Raw genomic sequence first — 20,739 nt, 5'->3', positions numbered from 1 at the left:
ATGTCTCTAACTTACTTTTTATTGAGTTTTTTTTCTAGTGCTTTGTTTGAGAAGTTCATCATAAAGCGCCTTTCTTCCTTCCTTTTTCTTCTTTTTTTCTCTCTCTCTTTCCTTTATTTCTTTCCTTCTTATATAGATTTGTATTTGTGTATTTATGACTGCTCAACTCTCCAGAAGTTTGGCAATTTATCTGAAATGCATTCTCTTTCTGGTTTATTGATCTTCCCTGTTAGGTTTTATTTTTGTCACTATTCAGGGGGAAATGGGACACATCTTCTCTTAGAGACATTTAACATCACATTTTCCAGTCAGGCAGGTCATACTAGATGTGGTTCCATAACAGTCATGGCACCAGCTGCTCTCCATTGGTTCTGGTGTTTCTGAATCCCCAACTGTCTGTTTTCTGCTGCTATAATCTTTGCCTATGAAGTTAGCCAAATATGCCAGTGTGTCTAATGACTCGGTGAAGAGGAAATAACACTGTTCTGGAGTGACACCAGGGTTGGTAGTAAAAGTCCTTATGACGATCCCATCTGGAGGCCTGGAGACCAAAACAGCCTGATTCCATGCATGTTGCAAACTAGCTTCCAAACAACAAGCCGTTTTGTTCAGGCCCAATGGATTGAGGACAGAACTAAGAAGGTTCGATCTCAATTTCCCACAACTACTTGTCACCTGTACAGCGATTTCAGCATAACCTGGCACTGAGTTGTTCTCTGCCAGCGGTGGGGTGATTACCAATCTAGGGCCATCTAAATTCAGTGTTAAAGGTTACAGATCCCCAGAGTATCCCATAAGTCCACAGGTCATTACACTTCTGCATAGGTTTCCCTTATTACCTTGTGTGTTACTGGGTTCTTCATTGTTGCTGTTGTGTGAGTCCCCCTGTATCTGATTGTCTTTTTTTGCTAACAAGCAATGACTCACATTTTTCTTTTGATAATCATCATAGGCATTAGATAATAAAGAGGCAAGTAAAATGTATTTCCTTTTGGGTGCCCCGGTGGCTCAGTTGGTTAATCATCCCACTCCTGGTTTTGGCTCTGGTCGTGATCTCAGGGACCTGAAATCTAGCCTGTTCAGCTCACCTGAACTTTTCTCAGCCACCTGTTCAGCTTGAAATCTGCTAAAATTTCACTCTCCTCTGCCTCTGCCCTTCCCCACACATTCTCTCTCTTCGGCACTAATAATAAAGTCTTTAAAATAATTTATTATATATTTAACATATGTGTTTATTTTTTAAGATTAATTCATTTATTCATGAGAGAAACAGAGAGAGGGATGCAGAGACATAGAAAGAGACAGAAGCAGGCCACATACAGCCTAATGTGGGACTCGATCCCAGGACTCCAGGATCTCACCTGGAGCCAATGGCAGACCGTTAACTGCTGAGCCAGCCATCCCTTAATATATGTGTTTAATGCTTATATACTTTTAGAAAAATAATTTCAAATATATAATATGTATATATATTGATTACAAATTAGATGCAAGTATGAATATTTTTTTCTCTAAGTGAAAATCAGTTACCACGGATGACAGTATAGCATATTCCAGTTTAACCCCCTGAAGAAGAGCTTGAATCTATGATGCAACAGGAATACTGATGTGATGACCATCCTGTGCAAATAATGGGAGCAAGGAAATACAAATGATCGCCCTCTGCATCTTTTCCCTCATCACTGAAAGGAACTCCTGTTGATGAGGGAAGAGGTAAAGGGAAGAATCAGGACAAGGCAGAGAAGCCCCAGCACTCTGCTCCCTGAGGACTCACTGTTGACATTCCTATCCTCCCCTCCTCAAGGGTTTCTCCCCCTAGACCCAGGTAGCAATACTAGTGATTTTTTTTAATCTGCAAGTTTGCCCAGTTATAGGATATCTCTCCCTGCCTGAACATCATCTCTGAACAGGACTCCATGGGGATTGAGGATGAAATGTGACAGGAGAAAGTGAGTCAGAAATGAGAAATCATGAGACTCCAGGGACATCTGTGCAACACAATCACACGTCACTGAGGACACTGCCTGCCCCTTTGCAAGAATTTATGTATTTTCTTAGATGTCTGGCCCAGAAGTCTGTTCTCCCAGGACCCATGCGACAGCGCCCCCTGCTGTGCTAACATGCTTAGCCCACCATCCTTTTGACACCACTCAAAACTCCTGGGATGGTGTGCAGACTATGCAACTGACATTTTATGCAAGTGACATTTTAATGTCACTGCCCAGGACGGGAGACAATGGTGTCCCTTGTCGCCTTTGGCCCTGAGACTTTTTCTCAAACCACTAATGGCCTCCAGATATTAAATACCTGATGTATTGCATTGGGCTCATATTACCAGATATTTCAAAATTATCTGACATTGAGTTTGCTTCTTCCAGGTGCCTGAGGTCCTTACCAGTCTATCATCATCCTGAAACAAGTAAGGGTCATGAGATACTCAGGGTACCAAGGTGGTTCACACCTTGTAATAATTCTATGTGAATTCTTCTTTCGCTTGAACGTTGCTGTTGTTTTGTTGTTGTTGTTGCCTATATATTTTCCTCTCAGGGCATGGTTCTCAGTGATAAGGCTTTTCAGCCTACATTTGCTATTACATTATAATGACATCAGGGGAAATGTGTCTTCTACTCCTACTGACTTGTGTGAGTTCAAATTTTCCCTTGAATGTTAGCCAGAAATTCTAATTTGTTTGTTAGTCTGATATACTTAGAATTTTTAAGGCTCATTCTATTACTTACTCAGCATGATGATTCCTATCAAGAGGGGATGAACAGTAGACATTGAGGAGTTAAACCGGGGGCAGTGACCAAATGGCAGGATGGCACCGAGTTTGGAGATGTATTTGGATGGTGATGGTTGTAGCTTCACTATATTTAAGTCATCCAATCCATTCCCACCGTGTCCTCAAACTTATTTAAAACTGTTTATTTTTTGGCAATCTTTGTAGTTTTCAGTTCACACGTTTTATTTTTCCTACTAGTTATATTCCCTCCTAAATGTCTTATTCTTTTTGATGCTATCCTAAATAGAATAGTTTATTAGTATGTTTTTTGGGCTTCTTCATTTTTGATATAGACAGAACTACCTGATTGTTATTGGGCATTACTTGAACTCCTGTAGAAGATACTAGATAGGTCCCATTGAGGGTTGATGATAGAATTTGTTCCCTATTTTGGAAGAGTGGGAACAAGAAGTGAAACAGGAAAGAATATGCGTAGGAAGCTTTGCATCTGTGACCTTAAAATAAGCAATCTCACATGATTGATTGTATGCACAGGAGAAAGTAGATGACAAAATAGAATAGGTGCTGCCTCCACCTCTTACAGGGAAAATAGAAAACCCTAAAGCACTTCTTTTCCAGGTTGAGAAACACCTGATATATGTTTTCCAGAACCTATGTAATCATTTGTGAAACATGTATTTCACAAGGACCAATAGTTCTCTGATGCAGATGAAGGAGAAATAGGTCGGGTGAGGAAGGAGCTTCACTCTTTGTTCCTCACCTAGTGATTTTGGCAGGACGGAGAGGAGAGATATGCTTCTAGCACTTTGGTTCCTCAAGATCTGGTCCCTCGGAGAGGACATCAACCTCGCTACAAGTAGCCTTTCTCTGCTGGCTCCCCAGCTCCGACTTCCTCCTCCAGCCTCTAACATTTCCCCCATTTCCTCAATGGACCATGATTCCCCTTCTCTGAGAACAATGATATCTGTGGAATACCCCTCAGGATTTGACACACACCTAGGACTGTTGGATTATTTGAAGGTGGAGGGGAAGAAAGCATATTTGACTCCGGTGAAGCATCTTTTTTTCTATTTACGCTGGAATCGTGCAGTTAGTAACTGACAAGTTTCTGGTTATAAATTATATCCCAGATAATTATACCTTATTGTATTGATTCATATGTTCCTCTGCTGAAACTTTTTCCATTACAAATCAAGAAGTTACAGAAATTATTCAGTATTATGTCTCTAGAGCAAGAGCCATATATTCATAAAGTATATAATTTTCAAATATGTGGTAGTATCCGTACAGTATATAAATATCTAAACCACATAGGTATTGGTGGGATATGATATTTGAATAACAAAAGGTCAGATTGTGAAAATAAGGGTAATTCATGTTAAGGAGGTTGGGGACCATCTAAGTGAGTCCTTAGGGAAGGAGGTTGTCAAAGACCAGCAGTCCTCCCTTGAGATGTGTGGGTCTGCCCCGCCTCTGAACTCTCCAAGTGAGGAAGGATTTGAATGAGGATTCTGGAGAATGTATATGGACCTTCAACAAAACTAAGGTTCCCTTGAGAAGATGCATCTTATCCATATGAGGTAGTGGCCTATTTGCATACATCGACTCCACATGTTTGCCCATCTCTGCTTCTGGTCTTAGACAAAGGCAAGCATAAGAAGGAGAGGTTGGAGACAGAATTATTAAATTCTGTCATAGAAAAACGTGGCGCAGGGGAAGGATCTCTCTGGGCCTTTTAAGGAGTAAGAGAGGAGTTCTTCATGGAATCCTAGATGAAGGGGAGATTTCCACCCTGTCCTCTGAAAATGGAGGTGATTAGTGTTTGAGAAACTAAGTCAATAACAGAGGGACAGGAGCTCATAAGTTTGAAGATGCCCAAGAGAGGAGAGGAGGTTAAGCAAAAAGTGCAGGGTGAGGGAGGACCGTTGAAGGCAAAGGGAACGGACCTCGTATGCCTGGATTATTGCAGGTTCCCAGGCACAGAGCCCCCGTCCCCACCACAGGAGAGCTGTCTGAGAAACCTGCAGAATGTGATGGAGTGAATGGCTAAGGGCATGAGGAAGCTGGATGGATACAGAGAACCTGGGAGAAGATTGATCCTTTCACAACTCAGGCTACTGTCAGGTCAGAGAAGCAACTGTGAACTTAACAACTTGTCATCTGCAAATCACCGTAGTCTTCCAATTTGAGGGAGCTCCTCTCACTTCTCTCAGGAGGCCCCAGTTCTTCTTCCCATCACAAGGGTCCTGTCCTCAGTTGCCCACTCTGATATTTGGTCACTTGTACGGGGACCTTAATCATGCTGATTTTGTACTCTTGGTGCTCATGTGTGCAGAGTAGAATCAGGTGTGAGTTCTGGAATCCCACATGGTGGGGGGGCGGGAAGCATGGTGGGCACCACTCCTGTAAGGGTAGGATCTGCTCTCTGAGCTACAATGCGGTAGCAGGTGGTGTTCTCATGTGCATTTTAGGTCCCAATTAGGCAATGAACAATGAAAGAAATATGACAGCACAGCATCTTTGGCACCACCATGACACCTGGGGACAGTCTTGCTCCTTCTTTCCTTTTGCTCTTGGGAGTGGAGTCACTCATGACATATGGGGTCTTATTCCCCATGACTGTTCTGTACATCATTCTGGACTGGTAATGGCTTTGTCACAGGAAGAAGGAAGAGATGATGTAAGTTTCCATATGGGTTGAGGGAAAGTCACCATCTAGTTTCTATAACCAGAGGGTTATAGAGTCACAGCACAGGAGAGCCTCAAATGGGTGGAGTCATTGGTCCCAGTCCCACTGGAGCAGGCTCAGGCCCCTCTCACGTGTGAAGAAGTTTAGCATCAGTCCTTTTTTCTTGTCAGCTGCCCAGAGCCCCCTGGTGTCCCAACAATCGTGACCTGTGTTTATCAAAAAGGTGCTTCACAGTCAGGTTTTTCAGTGACAGAATAAGATAACTTCTTAAAACTTTAAATGAAAATGTATGATACTCAAATATGGAAATAAGTAATGAAATGTGGACAAAAATAAAGAATGAAAAATTTGGGTTAATAATAAATAACAGGTACACTTTATTAAGAAGAAGAGCAGGTGCCAGATTTTCTCACCATCCTCGCCATTCGAATGTCAGTTCTGTACATCTGCCTGGAGTCCTTGCGGTAATGTTTAGCCTTTTCATAGATAAGCTTCCTCCTTGCCTTTCAAAGCATCTTTGGGGCAAACTTTTTTCTCAGACACTTGATCTTCAACTCTGCAAAATTCCTTCACTTTTTCTTAAGTGTTTCTGGCAGAGGAGGAACCCTCTTTTTCTTCTGTTCTGCACCCTCCATGGTTCCAGCCAGGAAAGAGCTTGAGTGTCTGATTCTTGATTTTATCTCAGGTCATGACCTCAGTGTCATGGGATCGGGTCCCACCATGTTAGATTCAGCACTCAGGGGGGGGAGTCTGCTAGAGATTCCCTCACTCCCTCTCCCCCTGCCGCTCCCCAATTCATTCTCTCCCTTTCCCTGTCTCTTTAAAAATAAATAAGTCATATATACATGTATATATATATATACACATATACACACACATATATATACATACACACACACATATATATATATTTTAAACATTGAAAACAATGGAAATTTTAAACTTATGGAAATAAAGACAATAGGGATACATACAAATGACACATAAAATACAGAAAAAGAAATATTGTGGAATATAGTGAACTGAATAAAAGAAATACTGATTCAAATGTTCTAAATAAATTATGAGCAGTGAGATTGTGTTATCAGACTAATATATTCAGACCCTATAACCATTGTGGATTATTATAGATATGGAGTAGGTTTTCATAAAGATAATTGCTCTTAGAACAGTCATAATAATAAATTAACAGAGTAAAATTACATGATCTCACTAGACCTTGAAATAAATTTTGACTAATATGAAAGCAAAGTCTTCATAAAAACCACATGAATGGGCATCCCTGGGTGGCGCAGCGGTTTGGCGCCTGCCTTTGGCCCAGGGCGTGATCCCGGAGACCCGGGATCGAGTCCCACGTCGGGCTCCCCGTGCGTGGAGCCTGCTTCTTCCTCTCTCTGCCTGTGTCTCTGCCTCTCTCTCTCTCTCTCTCTGTAAGTATCATAAATAAATAAAAATTAAAAAAAAACCACATGAATAGAAACAGAAATTTTACAATGACGACTCGCTTTCTTACACAGACATAGAACTCAGTCTCACACCGAGGAAAGTAGCTAATGGGGGGGTGGTGGGAAGACATTTCTACCATTTCAGGAATGTGCAAATGTGACCTAAATACCATTAAACTCAACATATTGGGGAACCCTGGGTGTCTCGGCAGTTTAGCACCTGCCTTGGGCCCAGGGCATGATCCTGAAATCCCAGGATAGAGTCCCACATTGGGCTCCATGCATGGAACCTGCTTCTCCCTCTGCCTGTGTCTCTGCTTCTATCTCTTTCTGTGTCTCTCATGAATAAATCAGTAAAATCTTTAAATAAAAAATAAATAAACTCAACATCTTTCTTCAATTATCAGACAATGCAAGTGAACAAGGAAAAATTCCTGGTTAGACTTCAGCATTGATGGGAATGGAAACGGAGTTATGTCAGAAGATCCAAATCTATGATTCAGATATAGATACTCTGGAATTGGTGCATCAGTGACAGAAGCAATCACCCAATGAGCAAAAAGAACAGGCATTCATATTGAAGATGAATCAGAGGATTCCACGGTTCTGGAAATTTCCAGAAATAGTTAAATGACCAAGGATGGAGATCCTGGATTCCTCAGAGGTCAGGTGGGAGGTGAGCACCCTGGTCCTGCCACCCCCAGTCCATGTATTTCAGTAGAAAGAGACCCTATATCACAACCTGATGGGGGAGATGACGTTTCTGTGTCCTTTGAGGCCTTTTTTTTTTCTTTGAGGCCCTTTTTCTAGGAAGATGCTACAGTGAGTGTCTTTGGGGTCACAAGGGAAGGAGTAGCACTGAGACCCAGGTGGTGGCCCTGCATGGACCTGGACCCGTGTTGGCAACAGGAATAGCAGACACAGGAGCCACACACTGAGCCTAAGCAGCTGCTGGGGCCTCCCCCTCCCAGCAGATGACAAAGGGGTAGTGGTCTCCATTCTCAAAGACCTGATATTCTATGTGAGCCTTGAAATGCTGTCACAGGAGGGACAGTGAAGCATGACCTCATTCTCCTGGCTCAGCCCAGCAATGGCCAGAGAGCCAGAGCTGCCAGACATGGAGCCAGAAAATGGACCAGGGTCCACAGAGGGTCTAGCCATCATAATACATGAGGATTTGGCTGCCCATTCATGGATCTGTTGGTAGCAGGACACATATTGGACACTCCTGATGTGTTCTGACTCAGACAGAGCTGGATTCAGGGTCTCTGATTTTGCTTTGACCTGTCATGGACTCTGTCCTCAGGGCAGCTGACCTTGGCACCCAGGAATCTGTGCTCAATGTAAGAAAATCACAATATCTTGATCTCAAGGACAGGCTTCAAGGAGAAGTTTAAGAGAATGTGGAAAGAACTATAGGTAAATTCCTTGAGGGGAGTCTCAGACTCCTGTTTATATCAAACAAACAAAGAAGCACTGACTTGGCCAAACTTTCAGGATTGCACCGTCAGCCCCATCACAGTAGGGATGTCAAGTTTGTGCCTCACTTCCCCCCAGGCCCGGAGCACTCTGTGAGCACCAAGCGTGGGATCAAAGGACTGGCAGTAATAATCAGCCTCGTCCTCAGCCTGGAGCCCACTGATGGTCAGGGTGGCTGAGTTGCCAGACTTGGACCCAGAAAATCGGTCAGGGACCCCTGACGGTCGATCCCCATCACTGTCCATGAGGAGTTTAGGGGCCTTTCCTGGGAGCTGTTGGTACCAGCTCGCACCAAACCTACCGATGTTTGTCCTTCCAGAGCAGGAGATGGTGACTCTCTGGCCAAGAGACCCCGACACTGAGGCCGGCTGGGTCAGCACAGATTGGGCCCAGGACACTGCAAGAGGGAGAGTCAGAGAGGGTGATGGTCTTTTCTACAGAAAAGGGGGAAAATCAGAGCCCATGTGCCCTCCCAGGATCCCTTCCCTTTTCCCCATATCCAGTCACCTGTGCAGTGAGTGAGGAGGGTGAGGAGGAGAGGGTACCAGGCCATGTCAGAGGACATCACAAATTGATCCTGCCTTCTGGGGACCCACAGCTGAGCAGACCTCCTCTAATTTCTCCCTTGTCCTATTTATCCTCTGAGAGAGGGAGGGGCCTTCCATGCAAATAAGACACTAGCCCCTCTGTCTGAGGATCCTAAGGGGGTAGGGCTGGGAGGGGCTGCATGGGACAGGGTTGCAGAGGTCCCAGCTATGAGCCCTGACACAGGCAGTAGCGGGTAGCAAGTTTTCTGCTCTGATCAACTATCCCTCAAAACATGTGAAGGGTGCTCCCTGGGTCCAGGCCTAGGTGCAGTATTGTACGACATGGTGACACAAGTCCATTAGAGAGAACTCCTGCCTTCTCACTACACTGTCCACTGTCATCTTCCTTAGGGCCAGGCCTGGTGTCCTCTTATGTGGCCTCCCATCCCTACAGGACACATTTTTACTCTATTCATGCTCCACATAGTGAGTCTGTCCACAGATCCCTGGGCTGTTCATGAGACAGGACTGAGGTGATGTCTCTTGTAGAACCACATAGATGAGGATCACGTCCAGAGCAGGGATGAGTCCACATTGACACCTGGCCAGTTCTGTGCAGGAGGCTGATTTCTTTCCTCTTACCTGATTCCTCTCTGTTTGGAGAGTTCTCCTCTCCCAGAAGTTCCCTCAGCACTGAGGACCAGGGAGCACTCTTCCCAAACTCTGGGTAGAAGCGGTCGTGTGCATTGTAGAGGATTATACACTGGACATCCCTCAAAATCTCTGCCAGGCCTGAGTCCCCAGCAGGGAGAAAAGGGCCCAGCCCCAAGGACCAGGCTCCTTAGTGTCAATGGTCCTCAGTAAGCAGTGGAGTAGGGACCACAGGGCAGTCCCACCAAGCCCTCTGCTGGTTGCAGAGCACACACTCACCCTGGCCCTAAGACCCCAGTCCAGCTGGTTTCTGTAACTTGCCAGGTCCCTGTCTATTCTCACATCTCTCATCTGATTTCTAGAGACGGCGATTCCAGTATATTGTACCTGATTCTTTTGTATCTCACTCTCAAGAGGTGTTCCAATCTCAGAAGGTTCATGAATGTACATCAATGACAACTATTTTCACCCCAGAGAAGACCCTACACACTTTCAACCACTTCATTGGCCTGTGATTTTGGTTAAATGTTCATTGTTAGTTTTCCATCAGTTTTGCTTCCAGATAAGAGTTTTTACCTACTGTGCCATAAATTGCATTGTGTTGCAATACTTCGTGTTGCCATAAGAGAAAGATTGCCTGGGATGCCTGGGTAGCTCAGCAGTTGAGCATCTGTCTTTGGCTCAGGGGGTGATCCTGGGGTCTTGGTATTGAGTCCAACATGGGCCTCCCCACAGGGAGCCTGCTTCTCTCTCTCCCTATGTCTCTGTCTCTCTCACTGTGTCTCTCATGAATAAATAAAATCTTAAGGAAAGACTGCTCTAATAGCTACCATGACAGAAGCATGATGTATGTCATTTTGCAGATTCTACGTCTACAGCATTCCACACAGTCAAAAAATAGAGAGAAGTAGAGGAATCAATTCTCAGACATTTATATCTGGGCCTCTATCTTTGCCTCCCCCATGTGAAGAAACTTCTTTTCTCTGAACACTGAACTCCTGCACCAACATTATTCGATAGATTTGCCACCATGGGGGTTTTCCAAGGAATTTTGGATGAGGAGGTAAATATTACAATTTCTTGATCCTATGGTGTGTTTTTACCAAGTCCATGCTTATGTAGGCAAATGACAATTTTCCTGGTACTTGGTTTGGTGAATTGTTAGCAGATGGTCATACACCTGACCTATATGTTGTAGTTCATTTGCCCAAGGAGATTGTCTTCTGTGCTCAGAATATGCTCTATGATCCAGCTGCTCCCTCTGGTTTCTTCAACCAGTAACTGGAGGCTAATCATGTCCTTTCTTCTTCCCTGCAGGAACCCACTGAATCCAGTCCATGGGACTATCACCTTCACCAGGAATGAAGTCTGTGTTTTTCTCTTGTTCGGTCCTAATATCAAGTGCTTAGTTCCCAACTCCTCTTTGATCAATTCAGCCCTCCCAATATGAAATGTTCCACAAGCAGAAGTCACTGTCTTTGCCTTAGATCTATTCCTCTTTTTTTTTTAAATTGAAGTTCGATTTGCCAACATATAGTATAACACCCAGTGCTCATTCCATCAAGTGATCTATTCCTCTTCATGGGAATCCTATTCCAATGAATTCCCACATTCATTCGAGAAACTGGTGTTGAATTCGTCCTTGGTGTCAGGCTAGGTTTTGAGCTTTGTGGATACAGTAATAACACATATACACAAAAGGAAAAAATTCAAATGTGGGACACACAGAAAAGACAGTCAGAGAGAAACATCTCCACGTGGTTGGTATTACCCGACCAGTGATCATCGTGGGTATCTGGAGTCCGCTGACTGCTTAGAACCCCTCACCTCCTACAGAACATCAACAATGACCTCCTCCATGCTCTCTCTGCAGCTTGCCCTCGGCCTTCACACGTTCCTGCTTCATTCCAGGTGCCTGAGTGCAGGTGTCCAGCCCTGCTCACCTGGTGTGGGTTTCCAACGCTCTAGGGAGCTTCCCAGGTATGAGCAGAAATGGGCTCCTGTCCTCACAGGGAACAGAGACAGGAGAAAGAGGAAGGCTACTCCAGGTCAGTAGATGACTTATAAGCAAAGGAGGACTGCATACAAGGCTTGTGTTAGTCAGCAGCAAGACAAATATCCTCACACACATCCACTAAGTCTTATGTTTATGAAGAGGCCTTTACTATTTTGAGGCCTGTGTGCAGCACATCAACGCCACATCACTATGTCAAGGATACATTCTTGGAGCACACTCTGGGAGCAGCTAAGTCAAGCAGAACCCACCATCCACAGACAAGGACAGAGTTGAATAGCCTCAGAGTGCCTGTGTCCAGCTTCTGGATCAGTCTGTGATTACAACTTTTAACAATATTCCCCAGCAACTGGCAATGCAGAGTTCGTCCTGTGTCCTGTCCACCAAATTCTCATTTTATTTATTTATTTTTAATTTATTTATTAAAGATGTTATTTATTTATTCATGACACACACACACACACACACACACACACAGACGCAGGCAGAGGGAGAAGCAGGCTCCATGTAAGGAGTCTGATGCGGGACTTGATCCCAGGAATCCATGATCTCGCCCTGGGCCAAAGGCAGGCGCTAAACTACTGAGCCACCCAGGGATCCCCAATTTTCTCATTTTTAAATCTGTATTTAGGAATTTATAATTAGGGGGTGCCTGGGTGGCTCAGTTGGTTAATCATCTTTCAGCTCAAGTCATGACCCTGGTGTACTGGGATGGAGTCCTGTGTTTGGCTCCCCACTGAGCAAGGATTCTGCTAGGCCTCCTCCCTTCTCTTCATCTTCTCTTTCACAAATAAATAAAGAATATCTTAAAAGGAAATAATTTCAAAAAAAAGGAAATAATTTCTTATTAGGGCTCCAGTTAAGAGGCAGGTGATAAACTGCTAGAAGGGATGGTACAGGGGTAAGGACTGGAAGATGCTGGTTCTTGGGAGACAGTGACCACTCTCCTCACTTGTCCTGTGACTACATGGAGGAGGGAGACAGGATCCAGTCCATGGTGGAGATATCAGCTCTTTGTCCTTCAGGCCCCACCCGAGCCTTGGATCCCAGGTCTTATACCCTTCGCACAGTGTTGAGATCGGCTGGCACCTTCCTACCTATCTGCTTCCTCCAAGGTTGGTATTTAACAAGAGTGGAGGGGATCTCTGGGTGGCTCAGCAGTTTAGAGCCTACCTTTGGAGGGATCAAATCCCACATCAGGCTCCCGGCATAGAGCTTGCTTCTCCCTCCTCCTGTGTCTCTGCCTCTCTCTCTCTCTCTCTGATAAATAAATTAATAAATCTTTTTAAAAAAATAACAAGAGTGGAGGTGCAGACTGAGAAGTCAGTTCTCTCAGATTCGCAGCCTGTGCTTCTCCCTCATGGCTGCACAAGGACTTTATCTCTCACACGCAGACACGGCCTCCCCAGGTGCCTGCACCAAAGCCTGTTTATGGAGCTCACCTGCAAGTGCTTGAAAGTCCTCAGGCCCCACTTCTGATTTCTCAGATGTCCCCCCAGGACTCCTGCCCCTCTGTGTCCCACCATGGAATGAAGTCCCTGAATCCACTACCCTGGAGTCTGCCCAACACCCTGTCCCAGATCTCATCTTCCATGAAAGAGTCCTTCAGCTTGGACTCAACAGACACTTACGATGTGCCTCCCTTGGTCCAGTCCCCATCCTTGGCTCTGGGGTGAGAAGGGAAACAGAAGACCCAGTTCTGCCCCATGAAGGCTCAGTTCTTCCCAAGACTCACTCCATACAACTAGCTATTCATGTGGAGAGTTGCCCTCCTCAGGGAGAGGAGACTCTTCTGGTCACACAGAACCCCCTTCTCTGTGCCTCTCAAGACAGGCCCTGATGTGGAACCCCACAGGGTGCAGGTGCCCTGCAGGCAGAGCAGTGGTTCCTACTCACTGTCCCTGTGCTCCAGCCAGGGCAGCAGATATAACTGATCACAGATGTCATCAGATCACACACCTGACAGATCTGAGCAGGGTCCTGACCCTCACAGGCCTGTGGGGACATTGCCAGCATCCCTCAGGACCTTGAGCCTCCCAAACCCACACTGACCCCTGATGGCAGGAAATGTGTCCACTCGACCTGGAAGGGCTCCTGCCTTGAAGCCAGAGCCCAGGGCTGCTTTCTGCACACATTCCTGCCCTCTTCAGAGCTGTGGGTCTCAGTTTCCAATGCAGGGAGACCCATGGATTTGGTTTGGAAAAATACCAGTCAGGAAAGTCAGCTGTGGTAGGTGAGGGGACGTTATGAACTGGCCTGGGACTCAGAGGGAGGGGAAAACATATGAATTCCGCTAAAATATCATTGTCACTGTGGATGACACCATTCTTACAAAAGAAGACTCACCATCTGTGCTTATGCTTGAAAATTAAAAAATCACAGAAGGATAAATGTAGTGGTCTGACGGGCCTGCCATAAGAAGATGACTGTCCACACGTTCAACCCCTTTTCCTCCGTAGACCCCAGCGATGGCAGATGTCTGCCTTCTCTTGGAAGATTTGCCTCTTCTAAAATTTGATTACTCTGTGATCCTACTATGAACATATCATGTTTTATACGTGGGCCCCTTCCTGGGTAACAACTTAGTCAGTCCCAGCTTTGGCTGATAGGACATAAACTTGGAATTAATTTCCACATGTGGATTTCTAGGCACTTGCAGTTTTTAGTGATTGTGAATGAATCCGCTGTAATTATTCATATGGAGGTTTCCCAATGGCAAATGTTTTGGATGTATTTATTTAATTTTACACTGGCATCTATTTAGAAAACACGCCAAGATTAGAAACTGGTCAGTGCCGGTTATACTCATATAGATAATAATATCAGATTAAAATAAGGGCTGACTTAGTCTTCAAGCACTTCATGGGTACAGTTGAGGTCCCATGATATTTTCAAGTGCAAAATAATTTATTTCATTTAATTCAAATCACAAAGAAAAGAATGAATATAAATCAGCATAGAAGTAATTGGTCCCCAGCTGATGAAGACAAGAAATTTTTGTTTTCATGAAGCCTCTTTGTCTACAAATGGGCTGCTCTGAGTAGCTTTGAGGACAGAAGGGACAGGAGGAACCTCATATACATGTGGTTCCCCTGGATGGACCTTGGTCCATGGCATCAGCAACAGGAGCATAAGAAGCAGAAATACAAAAAAATAGGCATTCCCCTGAAGACTAATGGGAGGATAGCATAGCAATGACACTTGGACAAATAGGTAAATGACCAAGAATAGGAACCCCAGATTCCTCAGATGTCAGGTGAGAGATGAACACAGTGGGCTTACCACTCCCTTGTCTCTGAATTGAGGTCAAAGAGATTCTGTGTCCCAACAAGATGGGAGACATAGCCCTTCTGTGTCTTCTGAGACCCCTTGTCTAGGAAGGGGCTGCTACGAGTTCTGGGGGAAGGGAGGGAAGGAGGAGCCCTCATTCCCACGTGGTGTCCTTGGAGAGATGTGGGCCGATGGTGGCAGTAGCAAGAACATCAGAAGCAGAAGCCACAGGCTGAGCCTCAGCAACACCTGGAGACCCATTCTGACAAATGAGAAAAGGGTTCTGATCTCAGTTCTGACAAGCCAGGGGATCTGCATGAGCCCTGAGATGCTGGCACAGGAGCTATAGTGGGGGGCCCTTCATCCTCTGTCCTCAGCCCACAGATGGCCAGAGAACCAGAGTTGCTGTTGACCAGGTGCTCCAAGGGTCTATCATAGTAGATAAGAATTTGAGGGCCTATTCATGGGAGCTTTCGGTCTCAGGACACATATTAGACATTCCTGACATGTCTTGACTCAGATGCAGTTGAATTCTGTGTTCCTGGTTCTTCCTTTACAACCTGGACTCTGTCCACTGTCTAGACAGTCCCTGGCACCAGGAATTTCAATTAATTTTGTTAAAATTCCCCGTATGTTGCTGCCAATGTCAGGGATGGGAGATAGATTTTAAACCAATGGGGACAGAACTGTATGTAAAATTCTCTGCGGTGAGCCTCAGATCTGGATTTCAGCCAAAGAGAAAGGAAACAGCTGACTTGGCCAGGAAGTCTGGGAGGCATACGGAGCTCCAGTGCTGTGAGAATAACAGGTTTTTCTCTAACAGCCCCACAGGGCTGGATCACTGGAGAAGCACTAGTAATCAGCCTATTTTTCAGTCTGGAGCCCGGAGGTGGTCAAGGAGCCAGTGATGCCAAAACCAGAGCCAGAAAATAGATTGGGGACCCGAGGATCAATTGCTATTGCCATAGATGAGGAGTCTGGGGTCTGTCCATGCGAGCTGCCTGTACCGTTTCACACCATAATCACCAAAACTGAGACCCTTCCAGGGCAGGAGAGGATGACCCTCTGGCCAGGACCCCAGGCCCTAACAGTGGCTGAGTCAGCACAGACTGGGCCCAGGACCCTACAAGGAGAGACATACACAGGGTGAGCAGGCCTGGTGAGCAGACCTTGGGGTGGGTGTGGTCGTGTAGGGGGGCAGGAACCTGAGCCGGGTCCCTGGATGCCCTCCCCCAGTGCAATATAGGGGACAGGAGTCCTGCAGGCCTGATCCCTCAAACCAGGCTGGCTCCTGGGGTTTTCCCTGAAGCATCCCTGGAGCATGTGGGGTAGTGAGTCCTCCCGTCTGCTGCAAGTCCTCAGGGGTGAGTCGTGTCTCCGATGAGGTGAGACCTGTGCCTCTTCATCTCCCACAAGGGAATGTTCAGGGAGGATTGAGGACAGTGAGTGTGTTTTGGGAGGGATGTTTGCAGACCTTCAAACCCCAGGGGGGAGAAGAAGTCACGGAGGAGCACGAGCTGAATGTCCAAGGTCAGGCTGCAGTTCCTGGACATCAGGTGTCATGAATAAGTGGGGATGGAGACGAACCCCAACCTTTGCACCCACCTACACACCCCCAGGACCCCAGGCACAGGGAGGCAGAGTTGGTGGTCTCTCTCATCCCTTCATCACCCTGGGGGAGGAGCACTGCATTCTGGTCACTTCTCCCCACTCTCACTTCCTCCTCCTGATGTCATTGAAGGGCCTCGGTGGACTCCCTTAAGGTCTGTGAGCCTTGGGCTGACAGCGGGTGGGCCCTGGACCCAGACACATGCAGGGGCTGCCTTCCCAGCTGCAAGCATGCCATGGGCCCCAGGGACAGACACCCAGTCTCCTGCTGCCCCAGCCCTGTTTGCTCTAAATGAGATGAGTTGACAGGACCCCAGAGCACAGCTCCATGGACTCCAGTGCTGTGGGTCCCCTACCCATTGGGCATGGAGGACAGGCCACACGTAGTTCACACCCAGCCTTCCTAAGGCTGCACCTCATGGCCCCAAATGGTTCATAAACCCCTACTATGGCTCCTCCCTAAGTAGTGTCTCCATGTGTCCCCACTGCCCCTCTTCTTCTCTAGAATTAGAGTGAGGCATGCGGTCAGCCCATCCGTCCCCAGGGCAGGAAGCTGATGGACCAAGACATCAATGATGCTGCCCCCATGGACTCCAGTGTCTGTCACCAAAGCCTGGTCTCTCTCTGTCTCTCTCTATCTCTGTCTCTGACCCCAGCCCCTTCCTCTGTCAGCTGAGTCTCTGTCCACACTCCTGGTAGGGAGGCCACAGGCTCGCTCTGTCTCTATGATGACCTCTGTTTGTTGCCCCAAGTGTGTTCTGTAATTTGCAGGTTTATAATGAGTTGACTCTTACTTTTACAAGTTCCCTGTGTTGTAGCTGAAGGACCTCCTGCAATCGTCACCAGAACCACAAGGGCAGGTGCGACCTTGACATTGGTTTTGGAGAGGCTGAGACCCTCACAACACAGGACCTTCTGTTCCTGAAGGGACAACGCTGGCTCCCACCATCTGTGACCATGGAGGTCGTGGTTCGATCCCAGGAAAGTCTCCGACACATCACAATGACTGACCCTCAGCCCAGGGGTCACACACTGTCATCTGGACTATGGGGCTCATGTGCAGTATCTTTGCTCTCTTTTCAAACTGTCTGTTTGATCTTCCTCAGGTCCCCTCCTTCCTGACCTCCCCATTCAGAGACACAGGGTCACACCTCCTTGGAGCAGTGGATGGGATGATGTCACCCTGTGCCCCATCACAGCCCCCAGAAACCTAGGTGACATTCTCTGCCTGCATGAAAGTGCTGTTGCTCTGGGGTACAGTTTACTGAGCTGTGACAGCACAGCAGTGTCGTGCGGCCGCTGTCACAGGGCCGTGGAGGAGAGTGACATCACCACGAATACAGTCACCTCACACACGCCCCATCCTCCTTTCTGCACCTGCTGTCGATCCCTGGTCTCTTTACCACCTCTAGATTCCCACCTCTTCCAAAATATGATGAAATTCCAGTTTTGTGGAATGTAGCCTGTTATATGTTCTTCTTCCCTATGAAATGTGCCATTAGGGGATCCCCAGCTGGCTCAGCGGTTTAGTATCTGCCTTCAGCCCAGGGCATGATCCTGGAGTTCCAGGATCGAGTTCCATGTTGAGCTCCCTGCACAGAGCCTGTTTCTCCCTCTGCCTGTGTCTCTGCATTTCTCTCTGTCTGTCTGTCTCTCTCTCTCTATCTCTCATGAATAAAAAAATAAACAAGTGTGCAGTTAATACTCATGCATATTTTTGAACTTCAAAACTTATTTCCTTTAAATGTTGATAATATAACCTTTTATAAATATTCATAATGATGGAGGATGTTTTTCTTACCTCAAGTCTGATCATTTTATAAAAAGCTGGTCTAAAAATTAGTGTACAGATTTTTATTGCTTTCACCTGAGGTGAATATGAAAAAGAATTTCCATAAACAAGTACATCAGGATTTTTCTCTAGAAAGATTTTTTTTACTTTATATAATTTTCACTAATTTTCGCATTGATTTATGTGTTCAATACAACATCAAATAATGAGAACTAGTCATCTGGTTGAAGCTAAGGGAATAATGATTCCAGCTGCACAGAGCGCTGACACGTGCATCAGCAGCAGGGACTGGGCTGAAGGACCATGATAGCTTCGTGACTTATGAGTGTTTCATTTACTGAAACATCAGTAGATGATAAGTGAATGTTCACTAGTCTAGAAGAAACTGTCCCATCTCATGAGGACAAAATTTTTGGTATTATTTAATACTTGTTGTGTACAGATGGGGCTAATCTGAGTGATTCTGAGGTCAGAGACAATGAAGGAGACTCCATTCCCAGGAGGCACCCCAAGATGCACGTGGACCTGAGCGTCAACTGAAGAATAAGCAGAAACCCAGGGGAAGCCTAAGCAGGCAGCTGCTGGGGCGCTCACTCACTTTCCAGACAGGTAAGTAGGTTTTTGTCTCACTTCCCCACAGGCCTGGAGCACTGTGGGAGCTTTGAGACTGCTGTCATAGGATGAGCAGTAATAATCAGCCTCGTCCTCAGCCTGGAGTCCAGCAATAGTCAGGGTGGCTGTGCTGCCTGATATGGAGCCAGAGAATTGATCAGGAACCCCAGAGGGTCGAGTATTGGTATTATAGATGATGGTTCTGGGGCCTGTTCCTGGGAGCTGCTGGTACCAGCCCACATAACTTCTATAACCAACGTTGGAACTGCTTCCAGTGCAGGAGATGGTGACCCTCTGGCCCAGAGACCCAGACACGGAGGCTGTTTGAGTCAGCACAGACTGGGCCCAGGACCCTGCAAGGGAGAGAGACACAGAGAGGGTGATGCTGGGGTCTAGAGAAAAGAGAAGGATGCAGGACAGCACACATTCTCCCAGGCCCCCTTCACGGTCTCCACATCCATTCACCTGTGAAGTGAGCGAGGAGGGTGAGGAGGAAAGGGGACCAGGCCATGGTGGAGGTCTTCACTGATCCTGCTTTCTGTGGTCCCACAGCTGAGCAGAGCCTACCTCATCTCTCGCTTCCCCTCTTCATCCTCTGAGAGAGGGAGGGGCCCTCCCATGCAAATGAGACCCCAGTTGTCTTGTCCAACAGTGGTCCTGGGTCAAGTCCCTCTGCCTGGGGATGTGAAGGGTGTGGGCAGGGGAGGGGAGGGGCTGTGTAGATACCTGAGGTAGGGAGGTCCCATTTGTGAGCCCTGAGCAGAGGGTACAGGCAGTTCCTGGTGGCAGGTCCCAGCTATTATCACCCCTGAGTCTTCAGAAATGGACCCCATCACCCCCTGGTGTCCAATCCCAGATACACTGTTGTGTGACTTGGTGATCAGAGCCCATCTAAAACAAAGGGTGTCTCTCCAGTATTCTGTCCACTGCTTTAGGGCCAGGTCAGGAGTCCTCTTTGTAACCTCCCATTTCCAGAGGACAAACTTTCTGCTTTACTTAGACTTCTCATGGGTAAATGTGTCCATAGCTTCTTGGGGGTTTTCACTCAGAATTGAGGTGGTGTCTCTATACAAACTCTTCTTGGATCAGGATCAAGTCCAGAGCAGTGACGGGTCTCTATAGACATTTGGAACCTTCAGAGTGAGATGCTGTGTTCTCTTCTGTTGTGTGACTCCTCCCTGAGTTCTACAGGATTCCTTCCTCAGAGGTTTGTACATCAATGAAGAGGTAGGGAGAAAGCTGTCCACGTTTTGGGTAGAAGCCCTTGAATTCATTCCTAGTAGATAATATTCTGAGAATCTTTGTCACCTGTCCCTACTTACACTCGGTTGTCACAATAGTTTCCCACACACTGTGGGCAAGGACTCCCTCCTAGGGACTCTCTTCCCAGCACATGGTCACAAGACTGCAGGAGCCCAGCCTCATGACGTTGTGAGTGTCGCTGACATCAGAGCACAGGGGGCAAAGATGCTGGAAGTTCTTGTCAGACAGGTGTGACTGCTGAAGTTGCTCTGACAGAGACCAAGGGACAGAGTGATGTGTGAGTCACCACTTAGTCAACTGTGCATTTAAAATGGATGTGTCCTATTTACACAACATTCCTCTCAGTAAGCTTTATTTAAACTCAGTGACAAAGTCATTGTGAGGCTGCAGGTGGAAACACTATACACCTGTCCCAGATCTGTGCTTAGTGAGAGGGAATATGGATAGAAACTCTGGCTAAGGAATTGGATGCAAAAGCAACTGTAAAAGACGGCCTTCTGTTCTTGGTTGAAACGGAGTCTACAAACTTTATGAAATCGACTTTCTATTTTTGGTCATAAGTTTAGTATTGTGAGTTTTATTCTATAAGCAGGAAAGTCCAAAGTGATGGCTAATGAAACTCAAGGAGAGCTTATGCCTACAAAGT

At 46.4% G+C, this 20,739-nt stretch overlaps 1 pseudogene and 1 gene segment (V, D, J or C); both read right to left on the bottom strand.

Annotated features, from left to right (window-relative positions):
• Positions 1-20,739, bottom strand: part of LOC144299429 (immunoglobulin lambda variable 1-47 pseudogene) — a 365,984-nt pseudogene that overhangs the window by 207,736 nt on the left and 137,509 nt on the right. The gene's annotated exons all lie outside the window — the stretch shown is intronic.
• Positions 18,798-19,386, bottom strand: LOC144299102 (immunoglobulin lambda variable 1-40-like). The segment is given in 2 exon segments: positions 18,798-19,183; positions 19,296-19,386. Coding segments are annotated over 2 exon segments (417 nt in total).

The sequence above is a fragment of the Canis aureus genome, chromosome 27, assembly GCF_053574225.1.
Source record: "Canis aureus isolate CA01 chromosome 27, VMU_Caureus_v.1.0, whole genome shotgun sequence".
NCBI lineage: Eukaryota > Metazoa > Chordata > Mammalia > Carnivora > Canidae > Canis > Canis aureus.
This window is presented reverse-complemented; position numbering and strand designations above follow the sequence as displayed.